This window comes from Gallus gallus, chromosome Z (assembly GCF_016699485.2).
Source record: "Gallus gallus isolate bGalGal1 chromosome Z, bGalGal1.mat.broiler.GRCg7b, whole genome shotgun sequence".
NCBI classification, from domain to species: Eukaryota; Metazoa; Chordata; class Aves; order Galliformes; family Phasianidae; genus Gallus; species Gallus gallus.
Window position 1 is genome coordinate 22595239 of NC_052572.1, and position 17111 is coordinate 22612349.

The window sequence follows — 17111 nt, forward strand, 5'->3', positions numbered from 1 at the left end:
AGGCTGCCAGCATGCTGTGAAGGGGAGGGTGGGCTGGAACAGCCCTGCAGCTGCACAGGGTGCAGGCATGGGCTCCTCTCCAATGTGGCTGTGGTGGGATTCTCAAATGCCTTCCACTGGCCTGTAGTTGCTTGCCCTTCAGACACTCTCCAACATGGTACATTCCCCATACCATAGAACACCCATACTTGTTAGTCTATATGTGTAAATGTTGACCCTCTCCTTCAGCTGCACATTTCTTTCTTTGCCTATTAGGTGGCTGGAGGATGTTTCTCTTATATCCAGTGTGTCCCAGCACAATGTTCTTCCTCACCATGCTATGCTTCTACGTGTCTTTCCGCACAACACAGAATGCCTAAGTGAATGCCTCAGTTTCACTCCCACCACCCATGCTCATGTGGTAGAAGTGGGACAGCAGCATGATGACACCAATGGACCGGCAGAGTGCTGCACCACAGAGAAAGGAAAACAGAGCAGTGGGTTTAGAGCATTACGGAGCAGGAAGAAAGGTGAGGCTGAAAGGGAGAGAGCAAGAGGCAAGGATATGGAACAAAGAAAGGGAAAAACAAAGCCACAGGTATCCTAGGAATAACCCACAGGTAACCTAGTTTCAACCTGGAACCTGTCCCTGAAAATAATGGAGTCAGCACAGGTTATTAGCAGAGGCTAGTGCCTGGATGTACAGCAGTACTGATACTGCTCTATAATCAGTTAGCATGAAGGAGAAAAACTTTTGTCACCAAAGAGCATTCTTTGACCATACAGGTGCAACAGCGTGCCCCCCTCCCCTCCTTGTTCCCCAGCTTCCTCCTTGGTCTGGCCTTGCACAAGAGGACAATGAGCAACAGTACTAACAATGCTCTTGCTGAGACAGATTAACAACCACAAATCTGTCTTGAAGTCGGGATGCTAAGAGAACTGATAGCAGACACAGGGTTCAATAGCTGAAGGCCAACTGAGCATGAACCAAAGAACAAATTATGACTATGGCTCAACTATTTTACCCCATAAATAACAAGCAGCCTACAGCCCCTAAAGCTCACCTACTTGGTAGTAGATTGTAGTCAAGATTTCCCTTTAAGTAGAGAAGCCTTAACAGGTTACACCTGTACAGAGATACACCTTGACATTAAGATACCTTGATGATAGAGATCCTCAGACAGTGACTGTATTAAGCTTTTTTAGCTTCTCTAAGATTGTCTTAGATCTTAGATTTGCTGTGCACATATGATGTCTTAGCCATAAACTACCAACCAAATCTGGGACTATGCATGGTTCCACCTTGGCTCCTTATCTCTGTGGTTCAAGTTTAGAAAGCAAATGAGTCTGCTCTGAGCCTTGAGGCTCACAAGAGGTTTCCTATATAAAGATGTTTAACCCTGCCCTCTATGCAGTGCATCCAGTCACCTCCAAGATTGTTAAGTTGCAGTTAGACTGCTACATTATATCTTGCTTATATTTCTGCTTCTTTTTTTTTATGAGTGAAGTGTATAGGATAGTTGTTTTCCATCCCTGACAGTAGGTTTAAATGCCTAGCACCAAAACATCATGAAGATCTGCAAAATCATCACAGCTTCATGTAAAGTATTCAGTGACAACGGCAGATAAAAAAGAAAAGGACGTAAGATGGAAAAGTTTTATGTTTGCCTATCTGGAGGAATGCTAACAATTATTTGCATCCCCGTATCATGTAATTTCTTCGAGTTTATCAAAATGTAAGAAATGTTTTCTCAGAAAGTTCCCTTTTCTAAACTATTTAATAAATCATTTCAACTTGTTTTTCACTTCTGAGTTACTTACAGTGGAGTCCTGTGGACTGGTACTAATCAACTCAATGTGAGCAAGATCTCGTTTGTGGCATTTTATTCTCCTTGCTATTTGATGTTTGAGAGCCAAATTCTGCTCTTTGCCTGCTTACTCCTTGTGCTTACTCACCATGCATGTGAGATCAAAATTTGGGAAACAGAGCACACCATATAATGAATCAAAATAGAACGAGTTCACAAAATACATAAGCAGAAGTTTAAGATCACGCTTAAATGAAGTTAGCCAGAACACACAAAGGTCTCTGCAATTGTTCAAGTTTTCCTTTTTTATTATTGGAGTGTGTTAGAGACTGGAAGAGATTTTGTGCTCAAGCAAAACCTCCTGGAAGGGATTTTTACAAAGCGTAGTGTTTATCTGCTGTCTGGATGGGACTGTTTGACCTTGTAACCACCATTTTCAATAACAACAATGGAACCCTGGCCATTTCTTTTCCATTCTTGTGTTTTCCCTGAAGTACAAACTCCAGCTTAACTTTCTGGAGGTTGGTATCTTCAACACAAATCAGAAAGTGGTCACTGGGCACTATGTTTTCGAGGAACCTTCAGGAAACTTCTGTAAGGAATATTTTTCACGGGAACATAAGACTGACTTTTTTTTTTTTTTTTTTAATAGAAAACCTGCAAGTAAACCCCAAATGCTAAAATATTTGTCCTGCTTATTTTATGTACACCAATAACACTGTAGATGTAGAGAATACCTACTAGCTGCCAATTTGATAGATTTTGCTTTGCAGAAGTGTCCGTAGCCTGTGCAGATTCCTAGCAATGTTACTGAGGAGTAAGGAAGGAATCCCTAATGCTTAATTTAGGTTTCATATTTTGTTCCTAAAGTCTGTGAGGAGACTCACTGTTTTTATGGAGTTTTGTGGATGATTAAAAATGGGGTGCATGGAAAATTAATGCTGAAACGAAAAGCAGGATGGTATTTTAAGAGGCCCTCAGTACAAACACACACTGGATGGGCTCTCATAACTACTTGGTCAAAAACGTTATCACGCAATCAGATTCCCTTATTTTTAAAGGCAGGTTGCTGACGGCTGCTCAAAAGTCGTCGTTTTTGCTCCTGTGTAAAGCCGTGACTTCGGGCACCACAACCAGCCCTCAGAGCCGCGGTTCAGCGGCGCAGTCATTCCAAGCAGTACATTTTTCACGGCGGGCGGCATCTCGAGGTAGGGTGATGGCCTCAGGCAGCCGGGCAGCCTTGGCGTTGGGCCGCGGGAACGGCGCGTGCGGGTACAAGCCCCCGAGCCAAGGACCAGCAACGGCCCCCGAGGCGGCCCCGCCGCCCGCCGCTTTTCCCTCCCGGCTGTGCTGCCGGGGGCGCTCGGGCGCCGCCATGCGAGGGCAGCACCGTTGCGTTCCCCGGGCCTGCGCTGCCGGCGGACAAGATGGCGGCTCCCATGGAGCTGAGCTGCTGGGGAGGCGACTGGGGGCTGCCGTCCCTTCATCCGGAGTCTCTGACCGTCATGGTAATGGCGGGGGCCGCCACCAGCTCCGGGAGGAGGGCAACAGGGAGGGAGGCACGGTGCCGCGGGCTGCCCGGCGCTCGGGTGGCTGTGCCGGGCTGCTCCCGCCGGGAAGGCGGCGCCGCCACCGAGGGGCGCCCTGAAGCCGGGCGCGGCCTGTGCCGGGCGCGGGGCACGGCGGCGGCTCACGAGGCCGCGAGGCACGGCTCGCGGGGCGGTGGGGGGCCGGGATGTGAGCGGGGCCGAGCGGGGCCCGGGCGTGCCCGCCGGGAGCCGCCTGGTAGGGGACCGCGCTGCGCTGTGACTGGGGGCGGCGTGCGCCGGCGTTACCGAGCAGCCCGAAACGCTGAAATAAGTTTTGTCCTTATTGGTTATTGCACGTCACTGCAAGGAGCTCTGACCAGAACCCTCAAAAACAGGAGCCTGCTCCTGGTTCAGAAACGCAGGCGTGCATAGTGTTGGTGAACTTTTAAGGAATTACTTTTGTTTAACCCAGCACAGCTGATCGGAATGCCCAGGCCTGCTGTTGGAATTGCTGTCTTACACTTATATGTGCTGACTAGATTATTTTCTGCAATCTGTTGCAGGCTTATGCTAAATTCTCTGGTGCTCCTCTGACAGTGAATACTATAAATAATTCCTGGAGCACTCCAAAAGGTACCTTATTTGCATTTCTATTATTTTAATCCTCATCGCTTTAGAAGTGTGGATTCTACTCCCAAGGTTTCTTTTTCTCCATTTCCTTTGGTTTTGTGTTCATGTTCCATCCGTCCCTATGTGGTTTACCTGCTTGCATTACATATTAATAAGCATCTTTACAGAATCGAGTGTGATGATTTTGCAAGGGACAAGTAACAGAAGATATAAATAAAATGCCTTAAAGGGCACTTTAGTAAAATGTGTACGGGTGATGCAGAGGAGAGTCAACAAAGTGGTAATGCAAAAGCACACACCTGTTTTGTCAGGCACTCTGAACAGATGATACACTGAAGGCAGTCGCATGGAAATATTTATATGGTAGTTACTAGACTTGCATAATGGAAGTAGCATTCCTTAATTACACGTGATTTAACAAGCTTGTGAGGGTGGAAGTAGAACATGAGCCTGAAAGAGTGTAACTTGCATTGGCTGGGATATTTGGTACTGTGCTAAGTTACAGAAGTTGAATCAGGAAAGGTGGCTGACAAGGTAGGTGCCAAATGGGTTGTCAGAGATGATGTCAGAGGATTTCTTTACATTGGATATTTCTACATGCTGCTTATCTGTTTGCTCAGAGTTTAGGTCATTGTGTTGGTGTATTCCAGACAAGTAACGTCACTGCAAAGTGAAGTAGTTTGTCACTTAAACTTACCATGTCTTTAATTTAGGCATTACTGTGTCTACATGACGCAGTTGCACCTTTCACTCTTACTCTTTGGTGTATTGCTTTCTATTAGCAGAACTACGAAGAACTAATTTTGTTTGCTTCTCTGTAAGTTTTGTGGCTTTCTTCATGGGCGAGATAATTAAAATCCCTACCAGAAAAAAAAAAAAAAAAAACCAAGATATTTTATAACTGATATTTTAGTAGTATCTAGCTTAATAGTCCTGTTAGGCTCAATGTGGCAGGTATATTGTAAATGTGCTATAAGGCATCCTCTGTTAAAGAGATTTACAGTCTGCAGTTTTTAATTCTACAATCTAATGAGTAAAAGCAGACTAATATGCTTCTGGGAGAAGAAAATAATTTGGTTCTGGAAGAGATCTTCTTTAGGTACTTGTAGCTTAATCAGTGGCTGTAGGTGGTAAAAATGGTTTAGCGAGGGCAAAGAAAAAATAGGATGAAAAAGGCCTAACTGATATTCTGGTTGAAATCCAGACAAGTAGCCTGGATCTCAAAGTATCAAATATCTAGTAGATGACACTGGTTTCAGTCTGGGCCCTTTTTAATGTATTATTAGCAAAGGCCACCATATGCCACATATGTGTATGATCTTGATAGAAATCAACTACATATAGCTTACTTTACACGTGTGTTTGGGAAGGTCAGAGCATGCAATGGAGAAAAGGAAAACAGATGAAGTGACTGATCACTTTCTTGTTACGTTAGAATTACTACATATAAGTTCTTTTGACTGAATTATTTGTGCCTTCTAGCAGATGTACCTGTTCTGATATCAGAAGACACTGTTATTTCTCAGCCAGCAAAAATACTAAACTTCTTAAGAAAGCAGGTATGTTGCTCTCAGAAGACTGGTTTTCTCTACCTCATAGTGAATTTTTTGCATCCCCCACACAGATTGATACAGGCTTCTTAAAACCTGGAAACCAGTTCTGACTCACTGCTTTTCTATATTTTGTACACACATGAGAATTGCAAAATGGTGGATCACGGATTGCTGTTTAAAAGTTTGGTTGTTATGAAAAACTTAAAAATAGGCATGAGAAAATTCTTCATTGAAAAGGACAACAGGCTGGCCTCAACTGAGCAGTTCCTCACTGAGTTTCATCATGCTGTTTGTTATAACACTTTAACGTCATTGCAGCTTTGCAGACCTAGGGAGATCACAGTGAGGGAAGTGTAGTTTTAACTGTTTAAATGGGTAATCATCTCCTGATGTTTTTTTTTTTTCTTTCTTTTTTTTTCTGAAGGATAACACATATGGTGTTGTTTTTCATCTATGTAGTCTTTCTGTATCTTGAAGCATTAAAATGTCTGCAGGCATTTCTTGATGCAGTCATGTTACTGTGTAGTCAAATCTTGCCTGCCTTTTCTAGATCTTTCAGTGTTTTATTCAAAAAGAATAAAGCTATACTACTGCTTCTTTTCACAAGTATTAAGATGTCTAATAAAGCATGGCATCATCGTTTTTATTTCTAAGATGGTCTTCTAGCCCACTGTTCTGTCTTTGCATTAGAAATGCTGTTCCTGCCTAGTTAAGGAGACTATCTGATGAAAGGCATGTTAGTGAAACTTTAAATCTTTCTCTGGAGAAAAGTAGAATCTGAAAACTGAGCATTTGGGATGAGATTTCAGACAATGTTTTTAAAATTCTGCAGTTTCCTATCCATTTAAATACCAAAGATTCCATATTGATGGAAAAACAGCACCCTATTTAACTCAAAGTGTACCAGGAATATGCATGCTTTTAAGATACCTAAAAATAGGGTGGCTCAACACCAATTTTTGCCATTTCTAAATTAGCGAAATTCCTAAAAGGTTACCAACCCTTTCAGCATAACTTGAAAGGATTCATTATTTGACTTAAAAGCTCAGGTAGCTGTAACAACGTTAATTTAGCTGTGCATTTTATCCCCTTTATTGTTAGCATTCAATTTTTAAAAGTATGAAATGGTAATTAAAAGACAGAAGTACCTTCTTTCTTTTTTTCAATGCTTACAACAACTGAAGTGACAGATGTGTCCTCAGAAATACAGGTGAGGTCTTGCCAGAGGTTTGCCTCAGCACTACGTACACTGAAAAATTTCCTCTGTGTTACAGGACAGTGGCTTAGAAAGCAGTGGGAAGTAGGCACAAGAGTTATTTTGGCAGTGAGAGGGCCCCAAAATCTTAGAATGGGAAAGTAGAAATGGAAAATGTTAGGAGCTGTAACGCAGCTAGTCTGAAGAACTGAAGGAAAACAATTGCAGAAACTGCATGTCTTTTGTCCAGAAAAGTATTGTATATTTGATAACCTGGTAGCTGTTAAGTTTGAGGTTATTTTGTGTTGTGTAGATCATCTTTCTGGAAAGTTCCATGTAACACTATTTATAGTATGAGGTGGTTGGTGACTGTTTTCTGTTTGTGGTCATTTTGTTTTGTTTTTAAATTCACAGAGATACAATGCTGATTATGAATTGTCTGCAAAACAAGGAGCTGATACACTGGCCTATATTGCACTACTTGAAGAGAAATTGCTTCCTGCTCTGGTAAATGCTAGTGAATATACTGGCTGTAATTTTACGAGTATTATAAGAGGTGCCCAGTGAGAGAGACAGAGAGGTTTCTCAGCCATAGTCCCGGCTTGAATTTATTTGCGTTCTTCGTCCAATTTTGAAAAGACTGCCTAGCAACTTTGAAAAAGAAAAAAGTGCGTGGGAGGTGTGAAGTAATAATAATGAACTTAAGCGAGACTTTTAAAATGGCACCTCTGAATGTGTTTTTTCTTAGATGCTTTTTGGGAACAGTATCCTGCAAACAGCTTATTCTGGCAATTCTTTGTTTCATGATGCTTTTTGAAAAAGCTTGGAGTAACGTGTGGTATGGCTGATGTGGGGTGCACAGCTCTGAAAGCCTTTTGAGCTGTTAAGTGGTAACCTTTGAAATACCCACCACTAGTTCATTTTTCAGTTCAGTAAATAACACATGGCTACACACCCTCACCAATTTAGTATAAGTTATAGCTATAAAAAAAATTTGCAGGCACTTGATCTGTTGAATACCTTTGACTTGAATTTATACAGGAAAAGGTACTTTAACCAGGTAGTGTCATAGGTAGCCTCTTCAGTTATCCTGCAAGGCTTTCAAATTCTTTATTTCCTAATATATTTTCATTTTAAAATGTACATAAAATTTCAAAAGAAGATTCCAAAAATTTCAAACCTGGTCCTGTACCTTTGCAACTTATGTAGTAATACAGTTTCTCTGTACAGTATACGCATGTGTGTATATATGCATGTGTACACGTAACAGTGTATGCAATTTTGTGCATGTATATATAAGCATTATCTTTTTATTTAGGTTGAAGGTAGCTCTGTGGCCTTAATTATATACCCTTAAACTCAAAGGATTAGTATAATCCTGTGCAGAGCCTAAGTGCTTTAAAGTATGATAATTCCTTTTTCTCCTGTGACAAATCTTACACATTATACTTTTAAGAGAAGTCTAATGTTTTCACTCAAATTCCAATCATACTCTTCCTTGTGTTGATATAGCTCCACACTTTTTGGGTTGAGGCTGAAAATTACTGCAGTGTAACAAAACCATGGTTTGCCTCAAGGATTCCCTTCCCGCTGAGTTTGTATCTGCCTGGAAAGATGTCCAGGGAAGCACTCAACAGGATCTTGCTGACCAGAGGAGGCCCTCCTCTCTACAGTCTTACTGAAGTGGAAGCACAGGTACATGTTGTGTAGAAAAGAATTTGTAAGTTGGTACTGTCATGAAATAAGCTAGCACACTGTGATAATGGTGTATGATAGTGTGTCTACTAGTATTTGCTGCAGCTAGGACTCTTAAATAGTTTTGTGTCTCATCAGATATACAGGGATGCCAAGGAGTGCCTAAATCTCCTGTCCAAGAGATTGGGAACATCTCAGTTTTTCTTTGGAAATACGTGAGTGTGCTTTCTTTGTTTTTGATGTTGGTGTTTGTTGTTATTTTTAATAAACAGGTGCCACGTGATTCTGTGAATGCTTAACACTTGTTTTTTTTAATCTGCTAGAATGTTAGAAGGTGCTGCACAGTAGGTTCACAATTCATACCCTGCTTTTTGTGTGATCTTTGGAAGCAATCAGTCCACAATCTCCTTTATATTGCATCTTTCCATAGTGTGTCAGATCCTGCCTACATCAGCTCATGTAGGATGCTTAATGAGTTGGGGTTCTGCTAAAGAATTATTCTCTATCCAGTGAATGTCACCTCCTGTGATTGCTTGTAGAAAAAATACCTGAAGCCTGAAGTGTTACTAGTAGCTCCTTGAAAAGATGGCATAGGTGTGAGAAGGCTGCTCTTCCTTGTATGCATAGAACAGGAAGCATATATTGCCAAGACAGCGCCCAAGAAGGACAAGCTGTTCCCTTTGCCAGTGAGGTTAGACCTCTTCATGTGAAAGGATCCTGCTCCACTGGCATGCATCTTGTCTGCTTGGCTTCTGTAATGCCAGAAATGTATTCTAGAGTGGATTGTTTATCAGTGTGCATGACACATGATTGGATTTTAATGCTAAAGCAACTATTTCAGTTTATCAGCATGTCTCTAATTCAGAGGTGCTGAAATCAATAGATAGTGTGTTCAAAGTGTCTTTTAATATCTGATAAATGCAATGCCTGAAAATCTCAAAAGATTCTGTCCTAAATTTTGTCTGATGTATACAGAAACTGGTTACGTTCTGCAGGTCTTGATGTCTTACCTCAGTTACACTTGGGCTTTGTTCTGTTTTGACATTATTTTCAGACCTACTACCTTGGATGCCTTTGTGTTTGGTTTCCTTGCACCAGTTTATAAAGTGTGCTTCCCTAGAGTACAATTACAAGAGCATTTGAAACAGCTTACCAACCTGTGTCGCTTCTGTGATGATATTTTAACCTGCTATTTCAAGTTAACTATTACAGGTAAGTAGTGTTTCTCTTCCACTTCTTCTCACGTATAATCTGTTTGAAGTAGTAGTGGTGGTTTCCACATTTGAACTAAAGCATAATAGGATTTTATAAATTTGTGCTGAAGGTTCTGTGGAGAAATGATGCAGAGAAGCTTCCACAGTTGTGCAGAAAGGATTGAAAATTAAAGGCAAGGTTTAATTCTCAGATTTAAAGCCTGTAATGCCTTGGCAAAATCCGCTTGTATCTGTGCTATGGCTCATGCTTAGTGCTTCTGTTTCTCTGACAAAGAATGGCTTTTCCACTTGAATTCATCTTAGGATAAAAAATACTGCATGAACTTTTCTTCCAATATTTGTTTGTTTCTTTCTTTTTAAGAATGTAAAAGCTTTTGTAAATACCTTTTCAGCCTTCATCTTTCTGCCTTACTCTCTAGGCCATTCTCCATCTGGACAGGATACAGCAGATGCTAATCTGCAGAAACTCACACAGCTTGTAAATAAGGAATCCAACTTGATTGAAAAGGTTACTTTTGCTTCAGTCTCCTTATTATCCTGCTGCTTTGTGGTTATTTGTTCGCAAATACAGCTGCAACTGTACAATGAACATTTTATTTGAATTGTTTCTTTTCTGGTGTGGTACTTTGTATAGAGATGAGGGGAGAAAATTATCTATTTTGAAAGAAAGTAATTGATAAAGCCTTGTCGTAAAAAAAAATTTTTACTACAGCCAATGATGCCCTTGCAAGTGCACATATAAACAGTAGATGATTGTCTTTCCACAAGTGCATCTACCATGCGATGGGGAATGTAAATGTATTGATCAGAATTAGAAATGGTCTTGCAAGACCTCAGCAAGAAAACTTACAAGCAAAACTCCGAAATTGGTCTTGCTGAGATCAATACCCAGGTCTCCTTGCTCCCAGCTGATTTCTTGCAGTTACTAGTATACAGTGCTTCCTTCTCCTGCTTCTTTTATTCCTGTGTTTCCAAGGCCATGCTTCAGCACCTATAAGAGCTATGCAACCTATGTTAAAAATAATTATGAAGAATTAGTTTACTGATGCATGAAAACTTCTACTGGAAGGACAGAATGCACTTTCTAAAAAAGATCAGTGTATCAGATGGATCATTAATAACGTTCAGCTTCTGTAGCATTTGGTATTGTATCTCTTTGTGGTATTGAAGTGTGGCTGTGAAAGTTTTAAAAAATAGGCTAAGTAGACATTTATCAGCCATGGTTTAGGTAAAGCTGATCCTACCGTGAGGAAGTAGGAGTAGGACTAGACTACCTTTGGAAATTTCCCCTGTGCTGTCTTCTGTGATTCTGCTTATTCTGTAGCAATAAATCTTTTTTTGATCCTGCAGTACACACAGGGTATTAGATTGCTATCCTATGAAAAATGTAAAATGTTTATATTCAGAGATTAATTTCAACCTATATTTGAAAAGATCATACTACTATCTCTTTATTAAATAGTTTTTGAAATCTTAGCTGATCTGAATTCATCTCGCATCTTCAAAGCATTTCTAAGTGAAAAAAGATTTCTTCCTGTAAGGTGCTGAGCACGCAAAAATACCCACTTATGTTAGCAATTTGACTTTTGATCTGCTTTCTAGTAGTGTTTGGCTCTTGTACAAAATTGAAACTGTGACCTCTTAGAAGAAGGCAGAAGTGTTGCTTTCTTTGGTAATCTTGAAAAAATGACTTGAGCAGAGCAGAAGTATATCTGCATGCTTTATGTTTAATTTGTCATATGCAAATGGAATGAATAGCAACGCTTAAGAAAATGTAGATTCTTGGGAGAAGAAAGGAACCAAGACATTGTTTTAGGTAAAATAAGAAAGGCTAAAAGAAAATAAGAAGGTTAAGGAAAAAAAACCACCCGAAAAACAACAAACCAGAATTCTTGATAGGAGTCCTGACAAGTAGACTAATTGTGTAACTTACATTCTACTGTTTGCCAGATCCGGCTCTCATTATTTCTCTGCAGATGGATGACAACCTTCGTAAGAGTCCTCAGCACCCCCCTCGGAAGATAACAACGCTCAAGCTTGCTGCAGGTGGAGAAGAAAGCAGTCCACTGAATCGTTTGTCACCTTGACAGCTTTTGTTGCACACGCACATTTGCTTGCCTTCAATTCTTCTGAATATCACAGCAATTTTTCTCACGAATGTGGTTTTACAAGGGAAGAATCTACTTATGGGTTCAAGTAGGGAAGAAACACAGCTTTACAATATCCTGTCTCTTATTTTTAAGAAAACTAGTAGTTCAGGCTTACTACACGCTAAGCTAAAACTAAAGTATTAAACAAGGGGCTTATTCCTGCAGACATTAACATGATTTTGTACAGCAGACTTTGACTTTAGCAGAAATGTTGACCAAAAGTTAAAATGCAATTTTTACAGAATTCCAGTGCATTTATATAGAAGTTTCACTGTTGTTTTACTTCATGGCTTTTGATTTACTGTAATCATGTTATTGTAAGTTAGTGGGTATACTGTTGTATCTTTCCAAAAGCTACGAAGTCCAGTTGTAGAATTGGTGAAAAGACTGGAAGAGAATGAAGTGTTACTCATCTTTGCAGATGAGAAGTGAAAAACAATGACAGGAAGCTATATACTCTTTATGTATATTCACGAACACTCTTGTGTTTGTGTTTTAAGGGCGTTTGCATTTTTCAAAGCCTGCTGAGCTGTACTTTAACAGGAAGTGTTGAGAAGCATGTGTGCCATGAAGAGTACAGTGATTGAGAGTACTAACATTTCACAGATATCTCATAGATTCATAGAATGGCCTGGGTTGAAAAGGACCTCAAAGATCATCGAGTTTCAACCCCCCTGCTATGTGCAGGGTTGCCAACCACCAGCCCAGGCTGCCCAAAGCCACATCCAGCCTGGCCTTGAATGCCTCCAGGGATGGGGCATCCACAACCTCCTTGGGCAGCCTGTTCCAGTGAACTCGTATTAGTTCTGTGTGAAACTGGCTTCACCTGTGCACAGGATAATACCACAAGCCAGAAAAATGTAAGTCAAAATTGCATAGAACTGGTGGTGAGGTAGAGAGGTTTGACTTGCTCTTATTAGAATGAGTGACTTGTCTAGTAAATATACTGTGGATCTGGATTGAATTGAACCGGTTAGACTTGTGAAACAGCCAGTTTAGGCTTTTGCATTTGTCACAGATACCTCTAACTTGTTGTCTAAGCACTATGGTTCATTGAAAAATGATAATATAGGACATCTAAATTTTATTGTTTGACAGTGTAGTTCAGAGGTTTTCTATCTCTGCAAACTGTAATGCATTGTAGTACATATTTATTCTGTATAATTAAGGAATTTGAGTCTCATCACACTTCTTAGTAGCAACATTTCCTGTTCAGTGGACCCAATCAATTTTGTCACAAGAAAGCTGCTGTGATGCTGTATTGGTAATGTAGTGGTAGGTGCTTCACGAATGATATAATCAGAATTAGTCAAAGAGATTGACCAAAATGGCAGCACTGGGGATACATAATTCTTGTGACTGTATGGGATGACTCTTCTGATTTCTTTTTCTATCTTTTTTTTCTGGCAGAATCAGGGTAGTCTCTTAGAATCCCTTTGCTATTAGTCACATTTGAGATACAAAGTTAAATTATTTACTATTTATACTGATGACTGTAGATTGTGTATATAATGTTCTTTCAGATTCTGTTTAAGGAATGTAGTAATCTTCAACATTTCCTAATTATAACTAAAATGTTGGGTATCTAATGAGCACTTTAAGGTTTAAGCTTTTGCTCGTGTTAGAATATTTGCTTCAGTGATTTTTGAAATGAGTGTAGCACATACTCATGATAATTGTGAATAAACTGACAATCTAGTACGTATAAAAGTAAGTAAAATGCTTGAAGTCTTTACTGCTTGACAGGTTTAAATGAGATCAGTTCACATTGCTTTTCAACGTCTTTTATTGAAACACGGATATGGAGAATATGCCTTATTCTGTTGCTGTTGTGAATATGTACACTCAGTCTTGAAAATTTTTGTGAAAGGGTCATTGTTCCAAGATTAAAATTTTAGACATTTGTTGGATTTTTGGTAGTATTTTTTAATGTAGATTGTCGGGTTTTTGGCTTTTTTCCCCCCTACCTTGTCTTAGTTCTTGTGTTTTTCTTGTTTGTTTGTTTTGTTTTTTATGGACAAGATAAACTGCTGACTGCTAGAATTTGGAACAATTCAATGTATTCGTCATGTCTGACTTTAATACTAGTTATAGCTCAGTAGTAACCCTTTCAAGACAACTGCTTTTATGGTGATACGAAGAAGCACAGGCTTTCTAAGCTTTTAAATGTGAGCCTTAGCCAGTGTGACAGCACAATCTGCTTGACCACTTCATTCACTGGCTGGCAGAGGACTGCGGGGCTAGAACAGCCATTGCATGCAGTGCTGTACACAATCCCAGACAACCTGTGTGGTTGCACAGCTATGCGCGTCATTTCTTTCTATCCAAGTGGAATTCAAAATCGGACTCCTTAATGTGGAAAGTGTAATCTCTGGTCTGACAACCCAGACTTGCCCTTTAGATTATTGCTGTATTTGTGTACCAGCATTTTAAAGTTGGTAAGTTAGGATGCCAAAAGTGGGATCCATTTGAGTAAATGCAGTTAATCTGCATTGAAATAAGCCAAAGCTCATTCTCTGGCTAATGGAGAAAGGTGGTGTTTAGTTGTCATTTGCGTCTTTACAGTAGGTACCTAAAATATCTGTGAGTTCAGGTTTTAAAGTGTGCATCTCTATTGAATGTAGAGAAAGCCTTAGCTTCCTACCTAGATGCAGATCCTTACAAAACTGGGTGAAAACTGGCTACAGTGACTGACTTTCCAATATCCAAGACTGCGATGTTATGCAGGCATAAGCAGTCAGCCCTTCTAGCAAAGCTCTAGTAGAGCCCTGAGATCATCATATGCAAGCTGTTTTCTATATAGAGCAGCTGCTTATTGTACACACTGCAGCCCTGTGCTCTCAGAATACCGTTGTGGGGGGTTTTCTTGTGTACACACCTGCACAATGTTAGTGCATATACTTTTGTGTTTCTGTTGTATTAATGCTATCACAGTAGCTAGCAGGCCTCCTCCTCTCTGCCCTCCTCTTGGAAGGTGGAGGCTGGCACAGGTTATTACCTCTCAAGCAGCTCATCCAGCCTGCTGCGCTTTCTCTTGTGGAGAAGGCCACTAGTTTTAAGTGAAGTGAACTGCTCTGGCAGGTTGTAAATTTAACACTTCTACTTGTAGGCAATCCTGTATTGAAAGTTTATGTGTAGATGTCTTTAGGGCTGTTCTGTGTATTTCCATGAGCTGGTTGTGGGAATGGGCAGATGCCATTAACGTTTCCAAGATATCTTTACAAATGTCTTTTTCTCCCTTTTAAAATATTGTTGGGATATGTTAGTCTTCTGTATACACTTAAAACACTACTTTTGCTAATGAAGTTTAGCACTACATTAAGAAAAAAAAAACTGATTGTATTTGATTCCTGGCTGAAGCAGTTTCTGGACTCGACTGAGGAGGTTTCCCCTTTTGGTTGGGTTGTTCTTGGCATTGCAGTAGGAATCCTTCATTTTTTTTCTTCTTCTTTTTTTTTTTTTTTTATTGTACAGAAGGCTGAGTAGCCTTTTACACAGTGTGACAATCTATGATGTAGCTCAAATCTGGCTGTTCTACGCTGTTGATAGCAAGAAGTCCTAACATAAAGACCGCATCAACTAACAGAACACTGTGTTGAAAAAATATTTGCTAGTTTTGCCAGCAAATAGCAACAAGCTAAAAGCCTCCAGTTTCACAAATAATTTTAGTCTGTTGTTAGTGGTTAGCTTGAATCCACAATCCCTCTTAGTGCTAACCACTGCCCATGAGGTGACGAATTTTGATGCATGTGCTACTTGCCCTGATACGTATGACTCTAGGATCAGGCCACTGAACACCACAGGTGGTATTAAAATGTCCCACAGTGGGCTGGGCTGATCAAAGATCAGAGTATGCGACCAACAGCTTTCCACTCAGAATCCAAACACTGTTCTCATCCAGTCCCAACTGGAACAGTAGACACACTGCTCTCTTCTACCCTACTGGTCCAGGCATTTTGGTCATCACAGGTGCACCAGTCCATCTTGCTGGGAGCTGCTCGGAGTGTTCTTGCTGAACAGCTAGCAGTTTCAGCTTGCTGAGTGTTTTGACCCAGGCCACGTGAGGGAGCATCCCCAGGTGGCTTTGCATGGAAGAGAGTGGGCGTATGAGTCTTTGCTGGGAGAGGTGAGAAGCGGTTGAGTGTAGGCAGGTGGTGGGATTACGAAAGTCATCTTCACCAGCCTCCAGTGGGCAGAGTGGTGGGGGAGTCCATGATTTCCTGCAGGTTTTGAAGAATAAACAAAGAAGGGACTTGTTACGCTTTAGACCAGTCTGGTCTAGTGCACTACCAGATGAGCTAGGTTTGTTGTAAATTTCACTGAAAGCTAAGCTGAGAGTGTGAATTAATGATGGAGCAACTTGAATACCACAGTAAATAAGATTTTGCAGTAAATGTGCCTATGGCAAAAGGCTCTTCACAGTGCTATTCAGCTTCCTTCTGCTCATTCCCTCTCACTGAAACTGCGTGCTTTTTCATCATGAATGTCAGCATTCCACATTTTTACAGTGTCAAAGTGTTGTATGTGAGCCTGTTGGTGATCTACTGTTACCAAAATACAGAGTGCTCCAGGTTCTTAATTTAAAGCAAGAGTGTAGAGAAGTTGCATACCTTCGGTTTCAAGCAGGCTCATTAAGAGGCTGCAGTCCCTTTGTAAGCAGCCAGTTCTCAGCTTACATTTGCCAAGCCATTTTGATAAGGCAGCCTGTCAATCCTCACAAACACCTCACAGATTTGTCTTCAGGAGTGTAGAGGTGAGGGAGGGAGTGTGTGCACAGTGAAGTGTGAGTCTGCAAAGCTATGACCTACACAGAGCAACCTTTAAGCAAAGGAGATGGAAGTCCAGCTTCCTGTGCATTTTTTTTTTTTTTTGCTGCAGTGGGTGATCGTTTATCAGTTATTGCCAGCTGATTTATCTGTTGGCACAATGGCAGTTGTGCAAGTGGCAATAACAGTCATGTTGGGAACTGCCCTTTGCTAGGTGAGGAACAGACTGTTTTTCCATACTGTGCTGTAAACAGCATCTCCCTGCTGGCCCTCTCACTTTGATGCATCACTCCATATTGACTTCCACAGAGCTGTTACTGCCTACCTAAGTTCTTATAGGGTTTTCGGCACTTGCAATTACTTGCTTATGTAGGTAATTACTTCAAACAAACTTGGCTCATTTTCTTTTCCCTACACTTCCTCTAGTTGTTTTTATTTTAAATCATAAGTACAACCTCTCCATTTTTTTTCCTCCATTCTTGCAGCATATTTACCTTGCCTTTGAATGCTATAGTGTTAAAGAGTCAGATGCTAAAGGGAAAATCCTTAGGTCTCTATGTAGGTTCCAGCTATGGGGTGTCTTTGTGTTGTG

The 17111-nt window shown here is 40.6% G+C and overlaps 1 protein-coding gene across 14 annotated transcripts; it reads left to right on the top strand.

Moving 5' to 3' along the window:
* The first annotated feature begins 2984 nt into the window (after window positions 1-2984).
* Window positions 2985-13663, top strand: MTX3 (metaxin 3). Of its 14 annotated transcripts, none has more exons than XM_040655517.2 (9): window positions 3191-3295; window positions 3880-3949; window positions 5429-5505; window positions 7109-7201; window positions 8207-8389; window positions 8528-8604; window positions 9444-9601; window positions 10023-10111; window positions 11554-13663. In XM_040655517.2, the coding sequence occupies exons 1-9, from the start codon at window positions 3215-3217 to the stop codon at window positions 11626-11628; spliced, it is 903 nt and encodes a 300-aa protein (XP_040511451.1). In that variant the 5' UTR covers window positions 3191-3214; the 3' UTR covers window positions 11629-13663. The 14 variants fall into 14 exon arrangements, with proteins under 14 accessions (XP_015132799.3, XP_040511448.2, XP_040511451.1 ...); XM_015277317.4 differs by having other exon boundaries at window positions 11580-13663; XM_025144708.3 differs by having other exon boundaries at window positions 5432-5505.
* Window positions 13664-17111: the final 3448 nt, after the last annotated feature.

Bases quoted from the DNA above. Each gene is read 5' to 3' on its own strand.
- MTX3 (XM_015277313.4), top strand. From the start codon at position 3,004: ATGGCCTCAGGCAGCCGGGCAGCCTTGGCGTTGGGCCGCGGGAACGGC. The intron at 9,602-10,022 runs GTAAGTAGTGTT...CTTACTCTCTAG, and splicing joins TTTCAAGTTAACTATTACAG to GCCATTCTCCATCTGGACAG. The intron at 10,112-11,579 runs GTTACTTTTGCT...ATTTCTCTGCAG, and splicing joins AATCCAACTTGATTGAAAAG to ATGGATGACAACCTTCGTAA.